The 23,986-nt window shown below is 36.2% G+C and overlaps 1 protein-coding gene across 6 annotated transcripts in view; it reads left to right on the plus strand.

The window, feature by feature from the left end:
* Window positions 1-23,986, plus strand: part of LOC110167606 (teneurin-3-like) — a 595,717-nt gene that overhangs the window by 386,031 nt on the left and 185,700 nt on the right. For all 6 annotated transcript variants that reach the window (XM_055158090.1, XM_055158089.1, XM_055158088.1 and 3 more), the window contains 5 exons: window positions 7,319-7,402; window positions 10,040-10,164; window positions 15,022-15,097; window positions 15,143-15,277; window positions 18,035-18,136. In XM_055158090.1, the coding sequence (XP_055014065.1) occupies window positions 7,319-7,402; window positions 10,040-10,164; window positions 15,022-15,097; window positions 15,143-15,277; window positions 18,035-18,136 (522 nt within the window). The remainder of the gene's footprint in view (window positions 1-7,318; window positions 7,403-10,039; window positions 10,165-15,021; window positions 15,098-15,142; window positions 15,278-18,034; window positions 18,137-23,986) is intronic.

Consider the following 23,986-nt stretch of genomic DNA (forward strand, 5'->3'; position numbering starts at 1 on the left):
CTAAATGAGTACCTCTTTGACATTTTGGTTTTGTAAAGGTAGCTCACTGGAGGAAAAAGATTGGAGACACCTGATCTATGGACCCTCTATATAAGAAATGCTTCACAGTGCACCTTTAAAGTCCCATTTGGAGCCTACAATAACACTGAAGGGGGCAGGTCGGCCTGGAGAGGAGGTGCCCGTCTCCACATGTGTGAACAGGGCTTTAATGAGAGTGTGATGGCTGAGCTTTATTAGTCTTTGTTGGGGATCACATCTTGTCCAATTACACCGTGTGAATAGGCCTTTCAGTGCACCACCGCGCCAATTAAAACCTGTGCCCGGATATCAACATATTAACCTTTGCTTATAGGAAACGGCTTACATTGAATTAAGATTGCATATTGAAATAATGAATAGGGTGGATGTGTAGAGTCATTTTGATGAGGTTGGCTATTGAACGGCACATACAAAAGCCCCGGACAAAAGGAGTTAATTTAAATGGAGACAATTTGGATTTCATGTTTTGTAATTTTCTCCTGGGATTGTTTATTTTCCGGACAAAAGCATGTACCTGCAGGGCTCGCACAGTGGATTTAATTACCAAAATTAAAAACACATTAGTAAATCTGTCAACATTTAATAATAACTGAACAGCTTGGAGCAATAAAACAGTTAAATAAATGCAGAATTAATATGGTTTTATCAGCGCAAACATACCTAGAGTTGTGTTTTGTTTGGTTCTCACATCTTTAACGCACAAATCCTGTGTATTTAGGCTTTAGTTCTTCTCTCAAAACACTCTGTTCCACCTTGTGATGTCATGTGGTAAAGTGGAAGTGCTCCATTATGTTTTTAAACGCCATACACCTTCACTAGAATCAGTGGGATAGTTTCAGCCCTGGAATTGCCAGTCTCTACTGAACTAATGGTAAAACGTAACTGTGAAATTCAAAGCTACCACTTCATGACAACACAAGGTGGTAATGTGTGTATGTTTTTGAGGAGGTAACAGCATTATAACATGGCTTAAAGCTCACAAGAGTCAATTTTCTGCATATATTTACTGACCATATATTTACTTTACTGACTGTTTTTGCTCTTTTTGTGTTGAAGCTATGTGTCTATGTTAAACCAAAATGATTATTGAAGAGCTTTTCAATTTTAACATTGAAAAAAACATTAATGTGAGATGGGTAAAGGTTCGATATTAGACATTATTTCAGCTTTTAGCCGCGTTATAATGCTGTTACCTCATCAAAAAATACCTGGAGTTGTATTTTGTTTCATTCACGTATAATAACGTAGAATATCTTTATTTGTCCTTGTAACAGATCCAACAAAATTAAATGCAGTCCTCGTTCAACTCAAAGGTTGAAATAAATAATAAAAGATAAAAAGATAGAGTCACTAGACATTTTTAAAAATGCATAAAACCTCACACATCCACACATATCCCAGGCATACACATCCACATTCATAAATGTAAAGCATAAAAACTATGCTTTGGTAGCACCATTTCGTGAAATAATGGATAATAATGTCGGGTAAAAACTGATTTGTAGTCTGTTTGTCCTGTTTTTATAATCAGGTTATAAAACGTAACCCTTTATTATTAGTCTGTCTACATCTCCAAAGCTCAAAATGCTCTGTTCCACCTTGTGATGTCATGAATCAGTAGTTTTCAAGTTAACATATTCTAGTGAAGGTGTATGGGATTTAAAAACACAATGGAGCACTTTTTGGATTGAATTTGGACGTCAGGATTTGTGTATTAAGCATGTGTGAATGAAATAAAACACAACTCCAAGTCTGTTCGTGACTGTGATTACAACATAATTCAGAAAATACCGTAATACAGGCTCTTTAAAATAATATTAAGCTTTCAAATATTCAATCATAGTCTATTTTCAATAACTTGGCAGTCCTACTTTACATTTCCCACATGAATCATTTCCACAACAGTATGTCCAAGTTTGAATCATTAGCAGCCCTGGTGTTATGTTTTAGCAGTTTAAGTCCAAAGAAAACACTGCACAAATCTCCCTGATCTCTCAAATCGGCTAATCTGTAAATGAGAGCTGTAATAACTTAAAGTACACATGATGGTTCTCGTGTTTTTCTAATAATTACTTCATTTACAGTAATAGTGGTAAATAAAAAGTGGTAGTTTGAAGCTAAAGTTAAAAGTTAAGAGTAAAGTAAAGCGTGTTTTGAATTCCATCCAAAATGCAGGAAACTCAGAGCTACTTTCTGTAATATTGAACTTTTTTCTCGACTATTTTCCACAAACTGCCACTTATCTGATGTAAAATTATGATGAATAGTCACCATACGTACTATCTCAAACCAAGTCATAAAACAGCATGAAAACCTGTCATTTACTATTTAAACCCAAAGAAAACATTGTAAAATCTCCCATATCGCTAAAATCACTGTGTGTGTGTGTGTGTGTGTGTGTGGCTAGTCTGCAAATGAGAGATGCAATAACTTTAAGTGGTGTTAAGGACGTGAGCGGGACAGGTTAACAAGCGTCACTGCCCTCTATAAACACTACCTTCAAAATCACTTATTTAAAGCCACGGTATATAACTTTAACTAAATGAATTGAAAATCAAGTTTTTTGTCAGACCGTTGTTGTTTTGCAAGTCTCAAGTAAGTCTCAAGTCTTTGACCTCAAGTCCCAAGTCAAATACAGGCAAGTCCAAGTCGAGTCTCGAGTCACTGGTCCATGAGTCCAAGTCAAGTCCAAGTCGTCTGCTTTGAGCCTCAAGTTATTTCAAGTCTTTAAACCAAAGTACCAAATATATCTCACATTTTAGCAATTTTTATGACTTTTAAGATAAATTGTACTTTAAAGGAGGCCCGTGCCCTCCGATCAGCTGATGCCAACCTCCTGTCTCCCCCCGCCAGGACTAAACATAAGACCTGGGGGGACAGGGTCTTCTCCGCCGCTGCTCCCACCCTCTGGAACTCCCTGCCCAAACACATCAGAGACTCATCCACACTCCCCATGTTTAAAAAAGCCCTGAAAACCCATCTCTTTAAAAAAAAAACTTTCATTAACTCTCTTTTCTCTTGTTTGTCATTGTTTGTCTTCCCATGTAAAGCGTCTTTGGGTATCTTAAAAAGCGCTATACAAGTGTTATGCATTATTATTATTATTATTAAAAAAATCATAGTATATTTATATATGAGTATTTATTGAGTGTGTAAGAGTTGTAGAAATGTAAATGTTTCCTTTTTAAATGTCTTGACAAGATCTTAGTGTGAATCATTACAGTCAGAATAGAAAGAATTCAGATTTAAAAGTGCTTCTCAAGTCTTCTCAAGTCACAGGCCTCAAATCCAGTTCAAGTTCCAAGTCACTGACCTTCAAGTCCAAGTCGAGTCCCAAGTCTTAGTCTGTTTTATCAAGCCAAATCTCAAGTGACTCAAGTCTGACTTGAGTCCCCACCTCTGGTCCATACTCTTGAGTGGGCACAACATTTATATCACCAATATTACACCATTATTTTTGATACAGAATAAAGCCTCTTGAATTATGAATAAAGCTGGGTTTAGAAAGCACACAAATTCATAAATTCAGGGTTGAAACTTAAAAACATTGTAGAATTACAGGCATGATTGGTTATGTTCAAAGCAAGAAACAGAGCTTTGTCAGAAGACATACAAAAAATATCTGTGTTTATGTGGATGAAAATTACAGATTTCATTTTAACCATCAAGTGGGACGGACCACTCTGTCCACTCTGCCTGGAATGTTCCACAGATTTTAAAATAATACCAACTGGAAACTCATGAATTGTAAATAGTATTATGCAGAGGGAGGAGCAAAAAAAAAAAAAAAAAAAAAAAAAAGTTACATACAGTGCCTTTAAATGGAAATGTTTTTTTTTTTGTATTTACCATGGGACATAAATCAAACCCTGACAAGCGTTCCTTCATAATAGCTCTTGGGAGGAATATCTTAAATTTTATGCAATATGAATTTAAATAGACGATATATAATTCAAAGTAATGGTACATTATTTAACCTGCAGTATATGAAGGTAGTGAAGTGGCTGTCAGCAGTGGAGGGAGTGGTGGAGAGAGAAGGAGTGAGAGACAGAGCAAGACTTGTGGTGAGTTCAAGTGCTCTTCATAAAGTCTGTAAGAAAGCCATTTATTTTAGTCAGTGCCATCCACACAAATGCAGGACGGGAGGCCGAATATTTGAGATTGAAATGGAAAATCATGATCTATGAAAAACACAAAATCCAATGTGAAGCAGTGAGAAAACAGTGGGGCTGCAGTGGCTCAGGCGGCGCAGTGGGCACCTCATAACCGTACGTTTGGCGGTCCGATACCAGCTCCAACCAGTGCTGCTGTTGTGTCCTTGGGCAATATGCAAAATTGAGGTGTGCGAAAAACAGACAGATATTTAACAATGTATTGTAAAGTGATTTGAAGTGTTAATAAAACACTGTCTAAGTCCAGTGCATCATTATTTTTAGATTATTAGAATAATTAAAAAGTAAAAACTTTGCCAGAATAATTACTACCTAAAGGTGAACTGTGAAACTTGTTGGTTGGGGGTCTGTCACCTGCTTGTTTCTATGGATATGTCATTGGAATCTTCTACAGTATGACTTTAAACAGCTCTACCTTACATTTATTAATTACAGGTGGTTTTATACCTCACAAATACCTAGGAAAACATTCTGGTGCCTCCAGCTCCCATGAATTCATCTGAGTACAGATCTGATCTGTCACTGTGTGGACGCCTGAAAACGTTGATACGCTGATGTAGGAGCTCTAGTTGCCGTTCTTATTGGACCACGTCACTGTGATTTGCACTTTCCTGATTCGCTGGGTTTGTGATATTGGTCATGTGATGCTATGGCAGAAAACAGTTTAAACAAACCATAGACAAACAGGAAACAGCGTAGCTAGAACTACTTGCTAGTACAAGGTCCACAAGCCTTTTTCACACTTGCTATCTTCTTTGGCTTGAAATCGGCTGCTGCAACTTCAGACACGGTGCTCAACTTCCTTATTTTTACCGCCCACGTGATGTCGTGATGACGTGATTTCAGCTTAATCATGTGACTAGCGTTTCAGGCAGTTTCACGTTAAAGGGCAAAGTATAGTTCTATAGTTTTATGCGTATGACCTGCAGAAAATCACTGAAAAGTTTAACATGAACCATCTCCAACGCACAGAACAGACTCACCATTAGCAGAACACCCCTCTGTCACAGAAAGAACACATATAATCCACTGAGTCATGTCCTGTAGTCCGACAGAAGATGAGCGCATTAAGGCACAAGGAGCGAGCTGTTTTTTGAGCGCTTAGTTTATGCAAATTAGCCATGTGATTTTAAGTTTAATTTCTATAAAATGTAAACAAATATGCACAAAGCTGTGTGGATAGGGAAGGCTTGCGAACACAGAAACGACGCAAATCCTTTCCGATATGGTGATACGGTGATACGGTGATAGGGTGATATGGTGATACGGTAATTAATTTCAGTGTAAATGTGACCTGAGTTTGATTAAGTACTATTATATTATAATTAGAATTAACCTAACCCTAAGAAAGGCTTGAAGGATGGGTCAAATGCCGAAGATCAAATTCTCCACAGCGACAATAAAGTGTAAACCTTAACCTCAATTAAAAAGGCCTGCTATAACTCACAATAGCGTTTCTAAGAATACTGTGATAAAGCTGCTAGGAGTATAACCTCTTTGTGTTGGTTGAGCGGTGGCAGATGGTCTGGTCTAACACTTGGGCTCTGGTAAACAGTCTCCTTTAGAAAACGCACAGGAGCTCCGAGGAGGTGCTGAAGCCTTCATTACACTTTTATACAAACAACTTTACACCTGCCAAATGTGCAAAGGTGTAGCAGAGAGAGTGGAAGATACAAAAGATTCCAAAATGCAAACGGAATAAAACTATGCAAGAGATAGATTTGAACTGAAATGTTGGCATTGTGTGTGTGAGGTTTAAAGGTGCACTGTGGAACATAGCTGACCTGCTTGCCGTCTCGTTCCAAAAGGAAGTGAGCACGGGCACGCTTCTGGCTCCATCGACTCTGGCTCTAGTTCACATTGTATTGAGAAACTGTGGCTTCTCTCTCTGTAACTACTGTTGTCAGGCTCCTCATGTCGGTCATAAAATGTCGTTTTTAACCCCCTCGTGTTTTTATTTCACCATTTTGTACGTGAAATAATTCCTAATCCAAATGTGTCTGCCTCTGTGAGCTTCATTTGACTCGAGCCGAACGCCATGGGTGATGACACATTCTCTTACTCCACTTCTTTATACAGTTTATAGTGTGGAGGCGAATCCACACAGTTTTTCAAGTTTTTATATATATTTTTTTAAATGATAAAAACAACTGTGCATAATAAGATACAAGGACATGTTTAATGCCAGTGGAATATTCTACAGAAAGCGACATAAAATTTTGCGTTACTAAAAGAATCTGCGCCATGTGGTACTACAAATGAACCAAACTATATATTCATAAATAAATAAGACATAATAAAATAAAACTTTAAGTATATTGCTTATCTAAACCTACACAACCACTCTACTGGCTCGCCACACTAAAAGCTCCCCATATGAATGCCATATTGTCCATAAAGTCCAGAAGATTTACACACTCTCGGCTTTGGAGCGGCTGCTGTTTTCCGTATGATTTATGATCAACACAATAAATATTTAGCCAAGCATCTGTGTTCAATTTTATTTTGATATAGTTACTGTTTAATGCTGCCATTCAAACTGGAGTGCAGATAAACCACAGCATTCTTGTCACAGTATAATGTCACGAGGAATTTCAAGAGCTGCTGACGATATTACGCTAAATTGACTCTTGAGAGCTTTAAGCAATGTTATAAAGTTGTTACTTCATCAAAAACAAACCTGGAGTTGTGTTTTGTTTCATTCACGCATCTTAGAGTAGTCTTTTATTATCAGTCTCATCCTAAAGATTTGTAAATTTTGTGTGTGAATGAAATACAACTCCAGGTATGTTTTTGAGGAGGAAGGCCCTTTAAAAGTGTAGATTTCTGCTCAATTTTTTTAAAGTAACGCAACAAATTTTAAGATTAAAGGTGACTATGTAAGCTTTGTGGTGGAGCGTAGCCTATGAAACATTCTGAAGATGTTGTTTTGCCTGGAAGGTTCCACAAAATGGCATTAAACTTCGCCATCTTTATGCAAACATACTGAGGAAATGACAGACTGTAAAAAGATTGTTTGAGTGATTGTCTCTTACGTTTCTCTTTTTTTTTTTCATGTATGTATTTCTTCCTCTTTGTCTAATGATCCCATGCTGTTTGTTTTGCAGGAAAAATGTACATGGTAGAAAACAACACCATAGATACAGGCGAGGTGGACGTGGGAAGAAGAGCCATACAAGATGTCCCTCCAGGTCAGAAAACAGGACTTAAACCTTTTCAACTTAATGAATAACACAATACTATAATTTACTATGTGACTGTTAGGACATTTCTGTTTTATGGCTCACTATGGATGACTTGCAGAGGTGGAAAAAATTACTAATTACTTTTTGGCATATATTTTCTTTCAATTTAGATCTGTATTTTAGTTAAGTTGAATTAATTGCTTGAAACCACAATATGAGCTGTTTTTTCACTTTGGCAAATTAGGTTGGGACTATTTAGGGTGATTTTTATATATTCATTTACAAGTGCTAGAACATGTTTAAATATCTGCTCACAAAAGTACAATTAAAGACAAACAGTTACGCAATTCACTTTCGAATATCACTCATATACAAGTAAAAAGTAAGCTTTGTAAAAACTATTTATACTACACTTTAAGGTCCTGTATTATGCGAAAGTGACTTGTGAGCTTTATTTCATTTTACATTGTGGTTGCCACCTTAAAAACATAACCAGAGTTGTGTTTTGTTTCATTCTTACATATTTGAGTAAACCTTTATTATTAATCCAGACCTGTCAAACTCAGGCCCGGGGGCTAAATTTGGTCCGTGATATAATTATATTTGGCACGCGAGATCATATCAAATTATGTATTAGAGCTGGTCCACCTGCTGCAGATAGTCTATAGAGACATTATTTATTTTAAATTTTGTTATTATTTTATATTATGCTTGTTCTGGATTCAATGTTTTAGCAAAATTATTATTAAACATTTATTTTAACTTAAAAAAAAAAAGGTTTAACATTACATATTTCAAAATAAGAGAAAACATGCAGATGATGATGAAAATTTCAATAAATATTTAGTTTAGTCCACTTTTTAATTTTGGCCCTCTGTGAATTTGAGTTTGACACCCCTGTATTAATCTATCTAAATACAAAGCTTAAAACGCCCTGTTCCACCTTGTGATGTCATGAAGCAGTAGTTTTCAAGTTAACAGCTACTTTTTACCTTTAGTTTAGTAGAAATTTGCAATTCCATGGCTAAAATTATGATTCTAGTGAATGTGTATGTGTATGTAATTTTTAAAACACAATGGAGCACTTCCTGTATTACCACATGACATCAAAAGGTAGAACAGAGTGTTTTCAGTTTGATAGAAGAAATCTGCCTAAATATGCAGGGTTTCCTTGTAAAACATGCATGAATGAAACAAAACACAACTTCAGGTATGTCTGCGATGAGGAAACAACATTATAACATAGATCAGAAAATCGTGTAATATGGGCCCTTTAAAGAATATCATTACAACCAACTTTTGTCTACAAGTTCTAAAACTCCCTACTGCAGTCTGGTCTTAATGACAGGAGACACCTCAGGTCTTACACAGTGCATTTGAATGAACTCTGGGTTATAGATGTACTCTGATGAATTCAAATATACTTGGTGTGCAAATGAGTTCTTTTGGGATAATGAGAACAAAATTACTTAAAATGCAAAGAATATTAATTATGTGGTGTCTTCTTGGAATTGGAATTCATTTAAGTTTTAATTGAAGCGCCATGCATACTGATCACATATAAAAGTATGTAGTGAAAGATGGATAGCATACGATTTTATCACTTTTATACATTTATACATTCATTTAAGCTTGTTCTATTGAATAATCAAATCAGATTTATAGATGGTTGAACATTTTTATACACCACTACTACTGATTCATTCAAGAGTTAGATTCGATTTGATAACTACATTCATTTTCTTTTACAAAATGTTTAGTATAAAGTATATTAACTTGACATATTGACTTTGGTAACAACATCACAGAAAGCAAAGCATTAATAAAAACGACTACAAAAAGAAATCGCTGAACCTGTAATTAGCCTTTTTAGCTCTGTAGTTATGGCTTATGTTACCTCAGTCCAGCACATTGTTTTCACTTTTAATCACCATACTTCTGTTGTAAAAAAAAAAAAAAAAAAAAAAAAGCAGTCAAAAGTCACACATTTATTGGTAATAATTAAATCTACTTTGTTTGAAACCAATTATTTATCACTAAAAGTACAGAACAAACAACCAGTAATCATTAGAAAACAATGTGTAATTAAGTAGTTTCTAGTACTTTTAGATTGTATTAAAAGGCATCCAGGCGTCCATTTGGGTGACACGGTGGTCAATAAAAAAATAAATAATCCTTTTTAAACGCTTTAAAAAATAAAACAACTTATTTTTAATGGTTTGCAGTGGTCCAATGTTGATCCTCAATTACTTTATGCATTCAGAGCATCCAAATTATTTACAGAAATGAGTTTATAAGTACTTTTCACAACTTTTTGCCATCGCTGTAATACTAATAACAGCTAGAATTTTTACAGTGCACTTCTTGATTATCTAAAAATAAAACTTTAACACTTTATAATTACATGCAGACAGTACACAGATGAAGTACTTTGACCTCAAGAGCTACATTATATCTGTACTAGGGAAAGACAAATTTTGCTCAAATACATAAATCAGGTAAAGGGTCTAATCTAATCAATTCTCTTTTTTTGTAATATGTTCAGTTGATAAGAAGCAGATTAGACAAAAGAAAAGTTTACGTTTATCCAGTACATAACTGATAAAGTCAATCACAGAAGTATAATAATGATTTTTGTTGCAGGTGTTTTCTGGAGGTCCCAGTTGTACATCGACCAGCCCCAGTTCTTAAAATTCAACATCTCGGTTCAGAGAGATGCTCTTGTGGGCGTGTACGGACGAAAAGGCCTTCCTCCATCGCACACACAGGTAAGAGCAGAGAAGCAATAATCTGAATGAACAGTAATAAAGGTGCACTGTGTAACTTGTTGGGCTTGGTTCGGGGGTCCTTCACTTGCTTGTTTTGATGAATATGTGATTGCACTGCCTGGAATGTTCCACAGTATGATATTAAACAGCTCTACCTTACATTTATTCAATTACAAGTGGTTTTATAGCTCAAAAATACCTAGAAAAACAGACATTCTGACTGTGAGCAGGGTTGCCTCTTCGCAGATCTGACCTGTAACTTGGTTTGGTCTCCATGAAAATAGAAAGGTTTAATGCCATACAGTGAAACATTCCAGGCAAAGCAATAACCATGTCCATGTAGAAAAGCATTCTACTAGAAAAGTTACTCAGTGCACCTTTAAGCTATTAAATATTACAGTGTTGTCACTTACTGGACCAAAGTGCCACAAAATCTAAACAAGATCTATGAAAAACACATTCATGATATACCAGATACACATAGTGATTTTAAATTACATTTATTTTTAATTCATTCCATATTCTGTAATTTATTAACTACCACAGCCGCCATAAGTGAGAATAACAAAAGTTCCTGCCGATTTATGCCCATAGCCATTTCAATTCCAGTACCTATTAGTCACACATGCATCATTCATGCATACAGGCAAAGTGGACGAAGTGTATTGCTCAAGGACACAGCAACAGTGTCATATTATGCAATCATCTGTGCTTTTAACTGTGCTGCTGTAACAAATAATATATCAAACTGAAATAGCGACTCTAGTTGCTACAATTGTCAGATGACAAAGCATGCAATTATTTAGTGAATAGAATGTCCTTGGCAAAGAACTAAATATCTTTTTTCTTAACAGAAATCTCTTGTTTTACCTGTATGTTTGACCTCTACAAACATTCCGATATAGATGAGAATGTTATATTACTTTATCAGTTCATATTTCAGTCTTCTCATATGTGAATGTGCCTGGAGATGTTCACAATGCAACAAAATACTCCTTTTTACAGTAAATGGTCACATATATATATATATATATATATATATATATATATATATATATATATATATATATATATATATAGTGCTTTTCCAACTTCAAGGCACTCAAAATGCTTTACATCAAGTAACCACTTACCCATTCACACACACATTCATACACCAGTGTATGCAGACACAGGTGGGTGAAGTGTCTTGCCAGTACACACAATGGCAGCATTTATGTGTCAGAGCTGGAATCACACTGCCAGCCTGTTGGTCACTGGTTCTGACAGCTCTACCAATGATGTTTATGTTAACAAGATTTGAACCACCAGCCCATTTTTAAACATATCTTACAAATCTAATTGCTGTTGTAATGCTCCTTAAAAGAAAAAAAAGAAAATTAAAATTTCTTCAAAATTTCTTCAGCAACCATTATTTCTAATCTTGCATATTAGACTCTGCCAAACTGTTCTAATAATCTAAATGAGAACAAAGTGATAAATTGGCCTTAACAAATTCCTGACCTCTACTTTGACCAAATTGTTAAAAGTTAGAAGCCTTTTTTTTTTTTTCTCTCTTTTTCTTTCTCTACAAAGTATCAAAAACGCAAAATCCCCTTCTCGACCTTGCTCCTTTGTGCGGGTCAACTACTTTATGGGTTCTCGATTCATAATGAAATAGATAAGCTCCTTACCAACTTGGAGCGTGTCTTTAATGACTGCACTTACATCTGTGTGTGGTCTTCTATCAGGGGACTAATCCACTTATCACCAAAGGACACCATGATACAATGCCCCTTCATGGACTACGCAGCATTCGCACATTAAATATAAGGGGAGAGAGTGGGCGTCCTTGTCGTAACCCCATCCATCCATCCCGCTTCCCATTAACTCTTTTAGCATCACAGATCAGGAGGAGCGGAGAAAAGTCAACCAAATGTGCTGCTGGTAAATTAGATACATGAAGTCTAGTGTCTCTGTAGACCACTTTTAAGGCCAGGCTGTTCCATGTGGAAAAATGGCTAAAGGCAAAAATCACTTCTTGACTTTAAAGGTATACTTTTGTATTAAGGTGAAATAGGGTCTTTGGGATTGGTGGCATACTTAAGAATTTATTGGACTGTAGAAAAGATATGGACTGTATGTGTAAGGGTGCTGAGGGTTTAGAGAATGTATACAGTACATGTTACAAAACTCTTTTTTTTTTTTCTAAATGATACAAAATTTAGTTATGTTTGTTATTTGGAAGTTAGCTGTTTCAAATCTCACCTCGATTTGTGGAGATGTAAGCCTGCTCAGAGTAAGGATACATTTTTCGACCAAAATGGAAAAAAAAAAAAAAACATACCTGGAGTTATGTTTTATTTCATTCACATATGTTCAGTGTTCGATGATTGACAGTTCCAGGGCTGAAATCCAAATGAATCCAGTGAACGTGCATGGAGTTTATATTCACTGTGGAATACCTGTATTACCACATGACATCACAAGGTTCTGTTTTCAGTGTTTTCAGTTTGAGAAAAAAATAAATATGCAGGGTTTGTAAGTTAAACATTTGTGAATGAAACAAGACACAACTCTTTGCATGTTTTTGAGGACAATAGTGCAATACGGGCCCTTTAAGGAGTTTGTGATGACCTTTCCCCGTTCAAAGCATATGAAATTTAGTTTTAAATTACAATACTACTATAGGAATGAAGGTTACTCAAATTCTTCAAATCAGAAAGGAATCTGTATGCCTGAATCCTATGAATACTGTATAAAGTAATATTCAACACTAGCATCAAACTAGTATCAAGATCATAAAGTAAAGGTGCATTTATGTATAAGTAAGTATATATATATAAAAACCAGAGATGTTTTTTTTTTTTATATATAACAAATAGTATGTATAAGTATATAAAACCAGAGATGTTTTTTTTTTTTTTTTTTTTTTTTAAATATGTATATATATATATATATATATATATATATATATATATATATATATATATATATATATATATATATATATATATAACAAATCTAAGTACATATAAGTATATGACAACCAGAGATTTGTTTTTATATTACACAAATGTAATTATATATAAGTATATGAAAACCAGAGATTTTTTCTTAAAATTTTTATTAATGTATTTATTTTTCAATATTAAACAAATCTAAGTATATGAAAACCAGAGATTTTGTTTTTTTTTTGTTTTTCTTTTATGAAACAAATCTAAGTAGCAGGTTTCACTAAGAGTCCATTTAGGAAACATTTTGCAGTGTGACCATTAGCCTACTTTCACTGTGGCCATATGGAGCGAGACCTAAATTGGTCCCAAGGTGAAGGCGGCTAACTGCTAGCTTTAGTTTTTATAACTGATTAAAGCTAATGCAAACTCACTTTCATTAAGGACACAGTCACAAGCCAAAACAAACATTTAAGCTTTTATAAGGATTACTAAGTTCAGCGGGGAAAAAAAAATATATTGATGTATTTTCTCCCAAAATGTTGGTAGCTTCTTGAAAAATAATTTAACTGTGGTAATTGGCCAATGTGAAGTAGTCCACAGACAGATTAGTGGAACTGCTGGTTAGGCTGTGTAAACGGTAAATTAGGCAAGAAAGAAAATACTTTGGGGGCCACTTGAAACTGTAACTAGATATTTTTCTTGTTATTAAAAGTACTTGGACAAGCTGGAAAAAAATAAAATAAAATCCTGCAAGAAGTACTGTATAATACAAAAAGTTATTACAATAAATTTGGCTCATTTTCAAATAACTTGTGAATGAAATGTGACTATATATTTGAACCTGGAGAGATGAACATACAAGAAATAACTGATTGAAAAGTGTTAGTCCTTTGCAGTATGGGTAAATTAATAATGGGACAGTATGATAGATTATTGTTTTGAAGAGGAGGAAGTAGAGAGGCTGAAGTGGCTGAAAGTTGCGCTGCTGTGTTGAATTGAGACTGTATTTATATGATATTTTTGTGTATCATGAACCATCATTTATCTACAATAGACCATAAACAAATATAAGGCATAGGATTGAAGTATGATGTCTTTACTTTTACTTTTTGTATGATATCTCAACCAACGACAACCAAAAAGATAAGGCCATACTTTTTTTTTCAATGCACATTTCAGGGTTGGGTCTGGTTAGTACTTGGATGGGAAACCGCTGGGTGTCACAGTGAAGCAGCAGAGGCTCAAGTGCATTCTGTTGTTGTGTCCTTAGGCAGGGCACTTTACCCAAATTCCCTAGTGACGTATGAGTGTTTGATGGTTGGAGTTGGGCAGTCTCACTTCCATCAGTCTTGAAAAAACTGTAAAGTGACTTTGAGCATCTGGAGAAGTGCTACATAAGAATAGTGCATTGTCCGTATTTTAGATATTGGTGATGTTGTAGATGTTTTCAGCTTGTCCAAGAAAGTGGATGTCTTAAGCAGCAGAAGTTTATTTACCATCAATAATACGGGCCTGGGGAGACTTGAAAACTCAACATAGTATGATTTCAAAAGTGAACATAGTATGATCTTTGCGTGTTCAAGCCCCTTGACTCTGCTTTCAAAGGAGGAGCTTTATAAAACAAGTGTGGTGAGACTATGAAGACCAGTTGACACCAGTTAATCAGCATTTAGTGAGACTATGAAGGACAGTAGGCACCAGTTCTACAGTAATACACCACAATTTAGATAATGGTATGCCAATGGTGTGCCAAGGGAAGATCATGGTGTAAATATAGCTTTTATGAATCAATGTTAAACTGAAATGTACGTGGAAGATAAATCACTTAAATTCTCTTAATGGTAAATTTGTAACATGTGAATAAAAGAATGTACCCTAAACCTAAACACCTAAAAAAAACATGTATTGTTTGTATTTTCAGTATGACTTCGTGGAGTTGTTGGATGGCAGTCGCCTGATCTCCAAAGACAAGAGAGCCTTGAGCGATGCCGACCTGGGTCACAGCTTCACTTCCGGGTCACATGACGAGGAGGCGGGGACAGGAAGCAGACACGCCCGCTCCATAAACGTCCACGAAGCTGGATTTATACAGTATCTGGACACCGGGATCTGGCATCTGGCTTTTTACAATGACGGACGCAACACGGAACAAGTCTCCTATAACACCATTGTAATAGGTACGGTGATTTAATTCATAGATTATTTGTAATTAAGTTATATATTTAATTAATACTTAATGCCTTAATGTTTTATTTATGTTTTTGTTTTTTTGCAAGATTCCGGCCGTAACAGTAGATTCTTCACTTAATACTAATATATAAATTGCAGATGCACAATATCATGATAAAAATGAATAAATGGGCACAAAAATGTTAAAATGGTTGGTACACTGAAAGCCATGTCCACAGTGAATTTCATTAATTTCATATGTAACAAATTGATTATTCTGTGTCCTTGGCTTGGCATTTTTAAATTCTTTAAAATTCTGTCAATCGTATGCGTACAAAAATAACCCCAGGAGACAAAACACACATCTAGTATTTAAATTAAATTTTTTACAACATCGTCACTTATAAACGTAAACGTAACTTTGTACGTTTTTGCATTAGCTTTAAGTTGCAAAAGAATACATTTTTCATTTCACTTTCATTTATACTCAGATACTAACTAATACTAAAACTACCGTATTTTCCGCACTATAGGGGCCCTGGATTATAAGGCGCACTGTCATTGAATGGTCTATTTTCAAAGTTTTTTCACATCTAAACTATAAGGCGCATTAAACAAAACACAACCGTTAGATAAGTCAGTCAAACTTTATTTAACACGTTCACAATAACTCTCAACTTTGTTCAATTGTAACGCGTAAAAAAATACTGTCTGAGACATAAAATTTTTAGCGTATTCACAATAAATCATAATTGTTGAGTTATAACTAAAAATAACATATTACACTCACTTTTTCAGTTTATTCCTCGTCCACAAATCCCTCAAATTCTTCATCTTCAGTGTCCGAGTTACACAGTTGGAAGATTATTGCGCTTAATACGCCCGCATCCCTTTCGTCATTATCCGAGTCAGTGTCGTTACTGTTACCTGGCAGTTCAGTGATGATTGGTGAAAGCTCGGACCACAGTTGATACTGATCTTTAGCCCAGGCGTCCACAATCCATTGGCAGATCGTGGCGTAAATCGCTCGGCGCTTTCTCCCTGTCTTGGTGAATGTGTGTGCGCCTTCTCTCATCCACTGCTCCCACACAGCTCGCACTTTAACTTTGAACGACTTGTTGACACCAACATCTAGCGGCTCAACTTCTGCTCTATTCCCATGTTTTACTGCGTGACTTATAGCCTTGAGTTTAAAGTTGGCGTTGAAAGCGTGTCTCTTGACAGGTGCATTTTGATATTAAAAGGAATCACAGTATGTGTTACTTCACGATGCTCCTGACTACAGTAGCCGTAATGCTGCACGTGGTGCGGCTTTGTAGTTTACTAAAGTCGTACTAAGATACCCCAATAAATTCATATGTAAGGCGCTCTGGATTATAAGGCGCGCAGTTGTTTTTTGATTAAATTAAAGGCTTTTAAGTGTGCCCTATAGTGCGGAAAATATGGTACTATTGAAATTTCAAGAATCTACCAATATTTTGTGTTGAAAAATGAATTCTACTTTCCAAAAAAAAAAAAAAAAAAAAAAAAAAAAAAAAGTAGAGGAGAAAAGGCATCAATTCAAAACTATTCTTTAGTATAAAAATGTAGTTAGAAAGTTCATGTCAACATTATCCACCTGTTAATGCTGAGAAAACACATAAATAATAGCGATATAAACACTACATAGTCAGTTTAGTTTAGAGTATTTTTCAACTGTGTATTTTGTAAAAGAAAACATTCAGAATTGAAATTAATTTGAGTGTAGTGGGCGTGTGCGTGTGAGCCGAGGATACACCCTGTTAGCTGAGGCACAGAGCCAGCACTGACAGCAGAGGCTGAGGGGTAATTGGATGTTAGAGTCTGTTGATTGGTCCGACTGCGGTAACTACGGCAACCACCCAGGACCCATCTCCGTGTGTTTTGTGCTTTTCTTTAGATATACACTACATCCAGCCTCGCCAATTAACACTCACCCCTGAAATGTTTTTTATTTCCCATCCCCGCTTCTCTCCCTCTCTTTCTGCCTCTCTGCCTTCTCTTTGTCTTTCTTGCTCCTTCTCTCTCTCCCTCTTCTTTCTGTTACTCTCGCTTTCCTCCTTTTGCATTCTCTCTCTCCTCTCTCTTCCTCACCTCTCTCTTCATCTCTGTCTCCACTCCCCTATCCCCCTCCTTCTTACTCCACTTCTTTGTCTCTCCCTTGCCTCCCTCCTTCTCTTGTTCTCTCTCGCTATCTCCTTCTCCCTCTCTTTTTACCCTCTCTCCTTATCCCCTTCTACCTTTCACACACTCTCCCTCCCTCACCCGCTCTCCGCTCCCCTCATCTCTGTCCTCTTTTTGTCCCACTCTCATCTCTCTCTCTCCATTTTTCCATTCTCTCTCTTTCTCTTCATTCTTCTTTCTCCATGTCTGTCCACCCTTCCCTCTCTTTCTTTCTCTTTCCACCTCAATTTCTCTCTTTCTTTGTCCCTTTCTTGTCTCCCCTTATCTATTACTCCCTCCCTCTATTCCTCCTTTTTGTCCCATCTCTACCTCAATATCCTCTCTCCCATCTCTCTCTCTCTCCCTCTTTCTTCTTCTCTACCTCTGTCTACCTCTCTCTCCCCCATCTCTCCCTCTTTCTTCCTCTTTTCCTCTCTGTCTATTGCATCTACATCTGTACATCTGTATCCTCTCCCTGTCTTCCATTTCTCTCTCTATCCCTTTTCTCTCTCTTTCTCTTCCATCTCTCTCTCTCTCTCTCACGCTCCTCTTCCATCTCTCCCTCTCTCTGTTCTCAAAATCAGAGTCGATTATGGAGTGTCCTCAGAATTGTCATGGAAACGGAGACTGTCTATCGGGAATATGCCACTGTTTTCCCGGCTTTCTGGGGCCTGATTGTTCTCGAGGTAAACACACTTTCTTTCTCTCTCTTCCACTCTTTTTCTCTCTCTCGCACACACACACACACACACACACACACTCGACAGTGCAGACAGTGAATACGGGGAGCAGGAGTTGTTAGCTAGTTGTCCTCCCAGCAGTGTGCCTGACCTGCGTTCACTCTCGAGGCCACTCTGTGAAGTCTGTTTCTATTCTTTTTAGTTTTCCACCAAAGAATACACCCCGAGCATTCAGCCAACTGGGATTTTATACACACTATATGGACCTGATCATTATGGGATGCTATATGTCCATTGGTGTATCTTGGCTTCATACTCTTCTATAATGAATGAACAGCACACTAAAATCCAGTGGCGCAACATAACAAAGTAAAAATAGTAAAGTTCTGTACTTCCTGTAAGTATACATTTTAGGTATCGGTACTCTACTTAAGTATTTTAGAGTGCATACTTTTAACTTTTACTTTTGGGAGCATGTATATGTACTTTGTAAGCCACTACATTTTTTAATTGAACTGGAAAGTAAAAGTATTTATCATTATAATATACATGAACATTCACACAGAGAACAGACAGTGGCTCCCTCTTTTCTGCATCATTCCAGAGCTTTGTGTTGCATTTTTGTATGAAATGGGTTCTATAAATAAAGTTTGATTTGATTGATTTGATTTGAATATTGTTTGAGACCTGCTGATAGGGCTGGGGGGTTTGTTTTTGACATGTCTGTAGTTTGAGTAAACAAAAATAAACAAAATACAACACAAATCATTATCAAATTTAATATACATTTGAAGCCTTATGGGACCTTTTTAAGTAAATTTTTAAGAAGGTAATACGGGTAATACTTTTACTTAAACATACATTGTGTATCTTTTCTGGTGGAGGGTCCGTCACCTGCTTGTTTCTATGGATACATCATTGCTCTGTCTGGAATGTTCCACAGTATGACATTAAACAGCTCAATTTTACATTTATTCAATTACAGGTGGTTTTATAGCTCAAAATTACCTAGAAAAACAGACATTCTGATAGTGAGCGGGGTCGCCTCTCCACAGATCTGACCTGTAACTTGGTCTGGTTTGGTCTCCATGAAGATAGAAAAGTTTAATGCCATACTGTGAAACATTCCAGACATAGCAATGGCATCGTCACCAGAAAAGTTACACAATGATCAATACACACTTTTACTTTTACTTGAGTATTTTTTTCTCTAGTATCTGTATTTTTTTACTTAATTAACAAAATGGAGTACTTCTTCCACCACTGCTTAAGTCATGTACTGTTAGGAGTGGTAGATTCAGGGTCCTCCCTTCACACAGATATTAGGCACTGACTCCCCAGTAACCTAGCGGAACTAACGAAGCCTCTCGGATGAGTGGAGAAACATGTTCACTCCAAAATTTTAATCCAGTTCACAGAATTTAAATTGCGTTTTGAAGCAGATGATTTTACAATCTACTTAAAGCTGAAAGAAAAGAAATATAATCAGATTCATACGATACAGTTATGTTATTCATTAGATCAGTATTTAACAATTCTTTTAAGTCATCAAAATGGCATCAATAACAGGCTTAGTTAAAACCAGACATATAGGTTGTTTTCCCCAGTAAGATTTTGCTGATTTTGCCAGCAGCATAAATTACAGGTCTTATATTATGCAAAACTGACTCTTGTGATGTTTAATTCATGTTATAATGTTGTTACTTGATCAAAAACATGCCTGGAGTTGTGCTTTTTCACTCACACATGTAACACTCAGTAACCCTTTATTATTGGTCTGTCCACATTAGGGATGGGCATGATTAGTCGATTAATCGATAATTGATCATTAAGAATTTCATCGATTACGTTCATTTTAATCGACAAACTGAATGTAGGTTGCTGTGCGTAGCGTGACCAAACAGGGGTCAGTACATGTGTCTCTCTGCACTCAGAAGGAGCGAGACACATACAGTGGGTCAGTCTGCAACGTACTGAAGCACAAATGCGTATTTAACGATGATTTGTACAAGAAATTCCACGCTTTCTGTTCCGTTCGGGAAAAGTGTGAGTCCATGTGCACAGTGTACAAAGCAGAACATATGTTTCGGTGTCCAGTGGGAAAAAGCTTTACCAGGTGAGAGAAGCGCAATGTCGATGACGTGTCCCCACCTCCCACCTCCCGTACGGTGTCCTGGTTTTGACAAACGCAAATATGGTCACGCGAACCTGTATTCCACTGAGTCATGTCTTTAAATCTGACAGAAGTTGAACCGCATCAGCGCACAAGAGCTGTAGTTTTATCTTCGCTTAGTTTATGCAAATTAGCGATGCGGTTTTAAGTTTCGTTTCTGTGAGAGTTGCGCAAAACTGAATTAAACACATTATAATGTCAAACGGGCTGATGTGGCTCTAGAGTGGTTACGGTTTATATGTCGTAAAGTTGAATTTATTTATGCAGATTAGTAGTGCAGATAGTAATAATAATGATGATCATTTTAATATAAAAACGTTAATGATTAATCGATAATCGATCGTTAATTCTTCCGACGATCAATTAAGAAAATGTCATCGAATGCCCATCCCTAGTCTACATCTCAAAAGCTTAAAATGCTCTGCTCCACCTTGTGATGTCATGCAGTGGTAGTTGCCAAGGTAACAGCTACATTTTACCTTTAGTTCAGTAGAGATGGTTAATTACAAGGCTGAAATTATCAAAATTTTTTCCAAATGATTCTAGTGAAGATGTATGGACATGACATCACAAGGTGGAACAGAGTGTTTTCAGTTTGAGAGAAGAACTCATCCTAAATATGCAGGATTTGTGGTATAAAAGTGTGTGAATGAAAAAAAAAAAAACATAACTCCAGCATGTTTTTGATGAGGAAACAACATTACAATATAGCGTAATATGGGCCTCTTTAAATTGAGCAAAGTGTACCATTTTGATGATAAATAATTTTATTTGTGCTGATAAATTTAACTCCAAGATCCATCTAATTGCTGTAATGATTACAAGAGGTATTTGAAGCTGTGTTGGGCATCAGCAAAAAATAAATATACATTTACATCAATGTTCCGTCAATAACACTTTTCACATTTTTATCAAAAGCATTATCTAGATTATCTGTGTAATTTGTATTTTTCCACTCTATATTGATTTTATTATTCAAAACAAGATTATTTCTACGTCCTTACCACTGCTACTATCTCTCAAAAGAATTTCCCAAATACATCTTTTTGAAAAATTAATGAGCGACAACCAAAGCATACAAACTGAGCGCTCTCCTCCCCTGCACCAGAGTCTAGAGTAGCACTGAAATTACCGAGCGTCTTTGAACACCCCACAGCATACAAATGAGCAGCTTGTAAACCAGGTTTCGCCTCGCTACCCCTTACACCTGCTCTACCTGAATCCGCTCCACAACAGATGTTAGCCTAGCATCTCCAGATACTTGTTCCTGTGGAGTTGTTACAGTCGTCTATGAATACAAGTTACCACCGGGTCTCATGTCCCATAGGAAGGCACAGGACTTTTTCTTCATGCTTAGGAAGTAGGAGCGATGAATTAGTCTTATATAGGTAATTTCCAGACATTTAAAAAGTCAATATAAAGCTAGTTTCTGATCTATTTTATTATAATGTTGTTTTCTTATCAAAAACATGCCTGGAGTTGTGTTTTGTTTCATTCACATATGTTTAACCCACAAAACCTGAAGTCTAGCCAACCAAAAATACTAATAACCAGTGGTACCAAAGCCAAAAAAGTCAAGTAAAAGTAAAAATATCAGTTTTTTCATCAGGCCTCAAACAATAAGAAAGTGTACTAATTTTCAGTCTTGTTCAAAGGTGTAGTGGAGGAGAAAGTACAGATACCTGCTCTCAAATGTAGTGAAGCAAAAGTAAACAGTATCCACTTTAATATTGACTTAAAGGTGCATTATGCAACTTTTCAGATAGAGCAAACATGTCAAATCAGACCACAGATAGGCTATAGAGACATTATTTATTTAGAATTTTGTTATTACTCTATATTATGTTGATCTGGATTCAGTGTTTAAGCAAAACTATTATTAAACATTTATTTTAATAAGAAAAGGTTTATGTTGTTGATGTTGTTGAAATTTTTCATTAAATATTTAGTTTGGCCCACGACTTAGTTAGTTTTTAATTTTTGCCCTCTGTGAATTTGAGTTTGACACCCCTGAGGTAGAGGCTCCACCACCTAGTTGTCACCATGGAGATGTTACTGCTTTGCCTGGAATGTTCCATAGTATGTCATTAGACCTACCTTTATTACAAGTGAAGTACATGTATTTTTATTACTCATAATGCTTTAAAACATGCATTCTCATTGTCAGCATAGTCGCCTCTCCACAGACCTGACCTGTAACTTGACCTTGTAGTATCACTTGCTTGGTTCTTTTGAAACTGATTTGTTTAATGCTGTACTATAGAAAATTCCAGACAAAATTATGACATCTCCATGGAAACAAGCTGTTGGTTGACCCCACACATTAAACTTAAAATAAAGTACAGATACGTGGAAGTACAGTAATTTACTACGTTTACTTCTTTACATTCCTCCACTGCTATAACTAATTCTGGTTTTCATTTTTTAAACACGGCAAACATCAGATATAGCATCTTTAAAGTAGCCACAATACCCATATACAGTTGTGGTGAAGTACTTCTGTTATTAGTTGATTCTTCACAGTTACAAATAGCCTACATTTCATCAGATTTTATAGCTTTTTTGACTGTATAGCCAATTATCCATTCAGAATGCGCTCCTCACTTTACGTTACCACATCCTATATGACTAAAACCAATGCCATAACAGTCCTAAAACTGCTCTCTGTGATGTGAAGTGTCCTCAGTGAATGACAGATTATGACCTCCCTGATTCAGTTGCTATCGTATTGCCATTTTAAACCAACGGAGCACATGTTATACCCATTACCTTTAAGAAACCTTCCGGGATATCGCTTTAATTAAAGATGATTAAACGCGCTATGTTTTGACTGATGGAGATTTTGATCCCATAATGAGAAAGCCAAAGTATTTTCAAAGAAGCTGTGGAAATAGGAACCTTATGTGCCGCAATTACCTCTGCCTATAATCCATCCATGCTTATGCAAACAGAGTGGCAAGAGCGGTAAAATCATCCGTCATAATTTATAGTTTTATTCCACCACATAACGCAGTAATGGCTTCTCCTCTAGATAGTTTATGATGGTGACTCCTGCAAACTTACATCATGAGGTTTCCACAGAGCAGCCTTACTTTGGATTACCGGTGGGTTATGCATCATCCGGAGTTTGGGACCAGATTGGAGAGTCGTTTCAGTAGATTATTAGCATTAGAGAGCAGGAATTGTAATTTGTGCGCAGTGGTTTTGGCATAAGAGGACCGGCTGACCACTATGTAATGTCAGTGGTCAGGTAAATTTAGCGAATGGATCATTATAAACTTCATATTATAGTCTATAGGCCATGTAATGTCAATAGCATATATCTTGCCCCTTATTAGTATGTCATTAAAGGTCCTATATTACGCAAAATTGACTCTTGTTAGTGTTATGCCATCTTACAATGCTATTATCTCATCAAAACCTACCTTGTGTTTTGTTTCATTCACACATGTTTGAGTAACCCTTTATTATTAGTGAAATTACATTACATTACTCAGAATGCTCTCTTCCAACTTGTAATGTCATTAAGTGGTAGTTTCAAGTAAACAGCTTTTACTTTTCGTTTAATAAAAATGGGCAGTTCCAGGGTTGATATTATCCATGCCATTGTAGTGACGGTTTATGGAGTTTAAGGCCCCGTCCACACTAGTACATATTTGAGTCGTTTTTGTTGCGGATGCAGT

The sequence above is a fragment of the Boleophthalmus pectinirostris genome, unplaced genomic scaffold, assembly GCF_026225935.1.
Source record: "Boleophthalmus pectinirostris isolate CB_2022bp ecotype Guang Dong unplaced genomic scaffold, ASM2622593v1 HiC_scaffold_22, whole genome shotgun sequence".
NCBI lineage: Eukaryota > Metazoa > Chordata > Actinopteri > Gobiiformes > Gobiidae > Boleophthalmus > Boleophthalmus pectinirostris.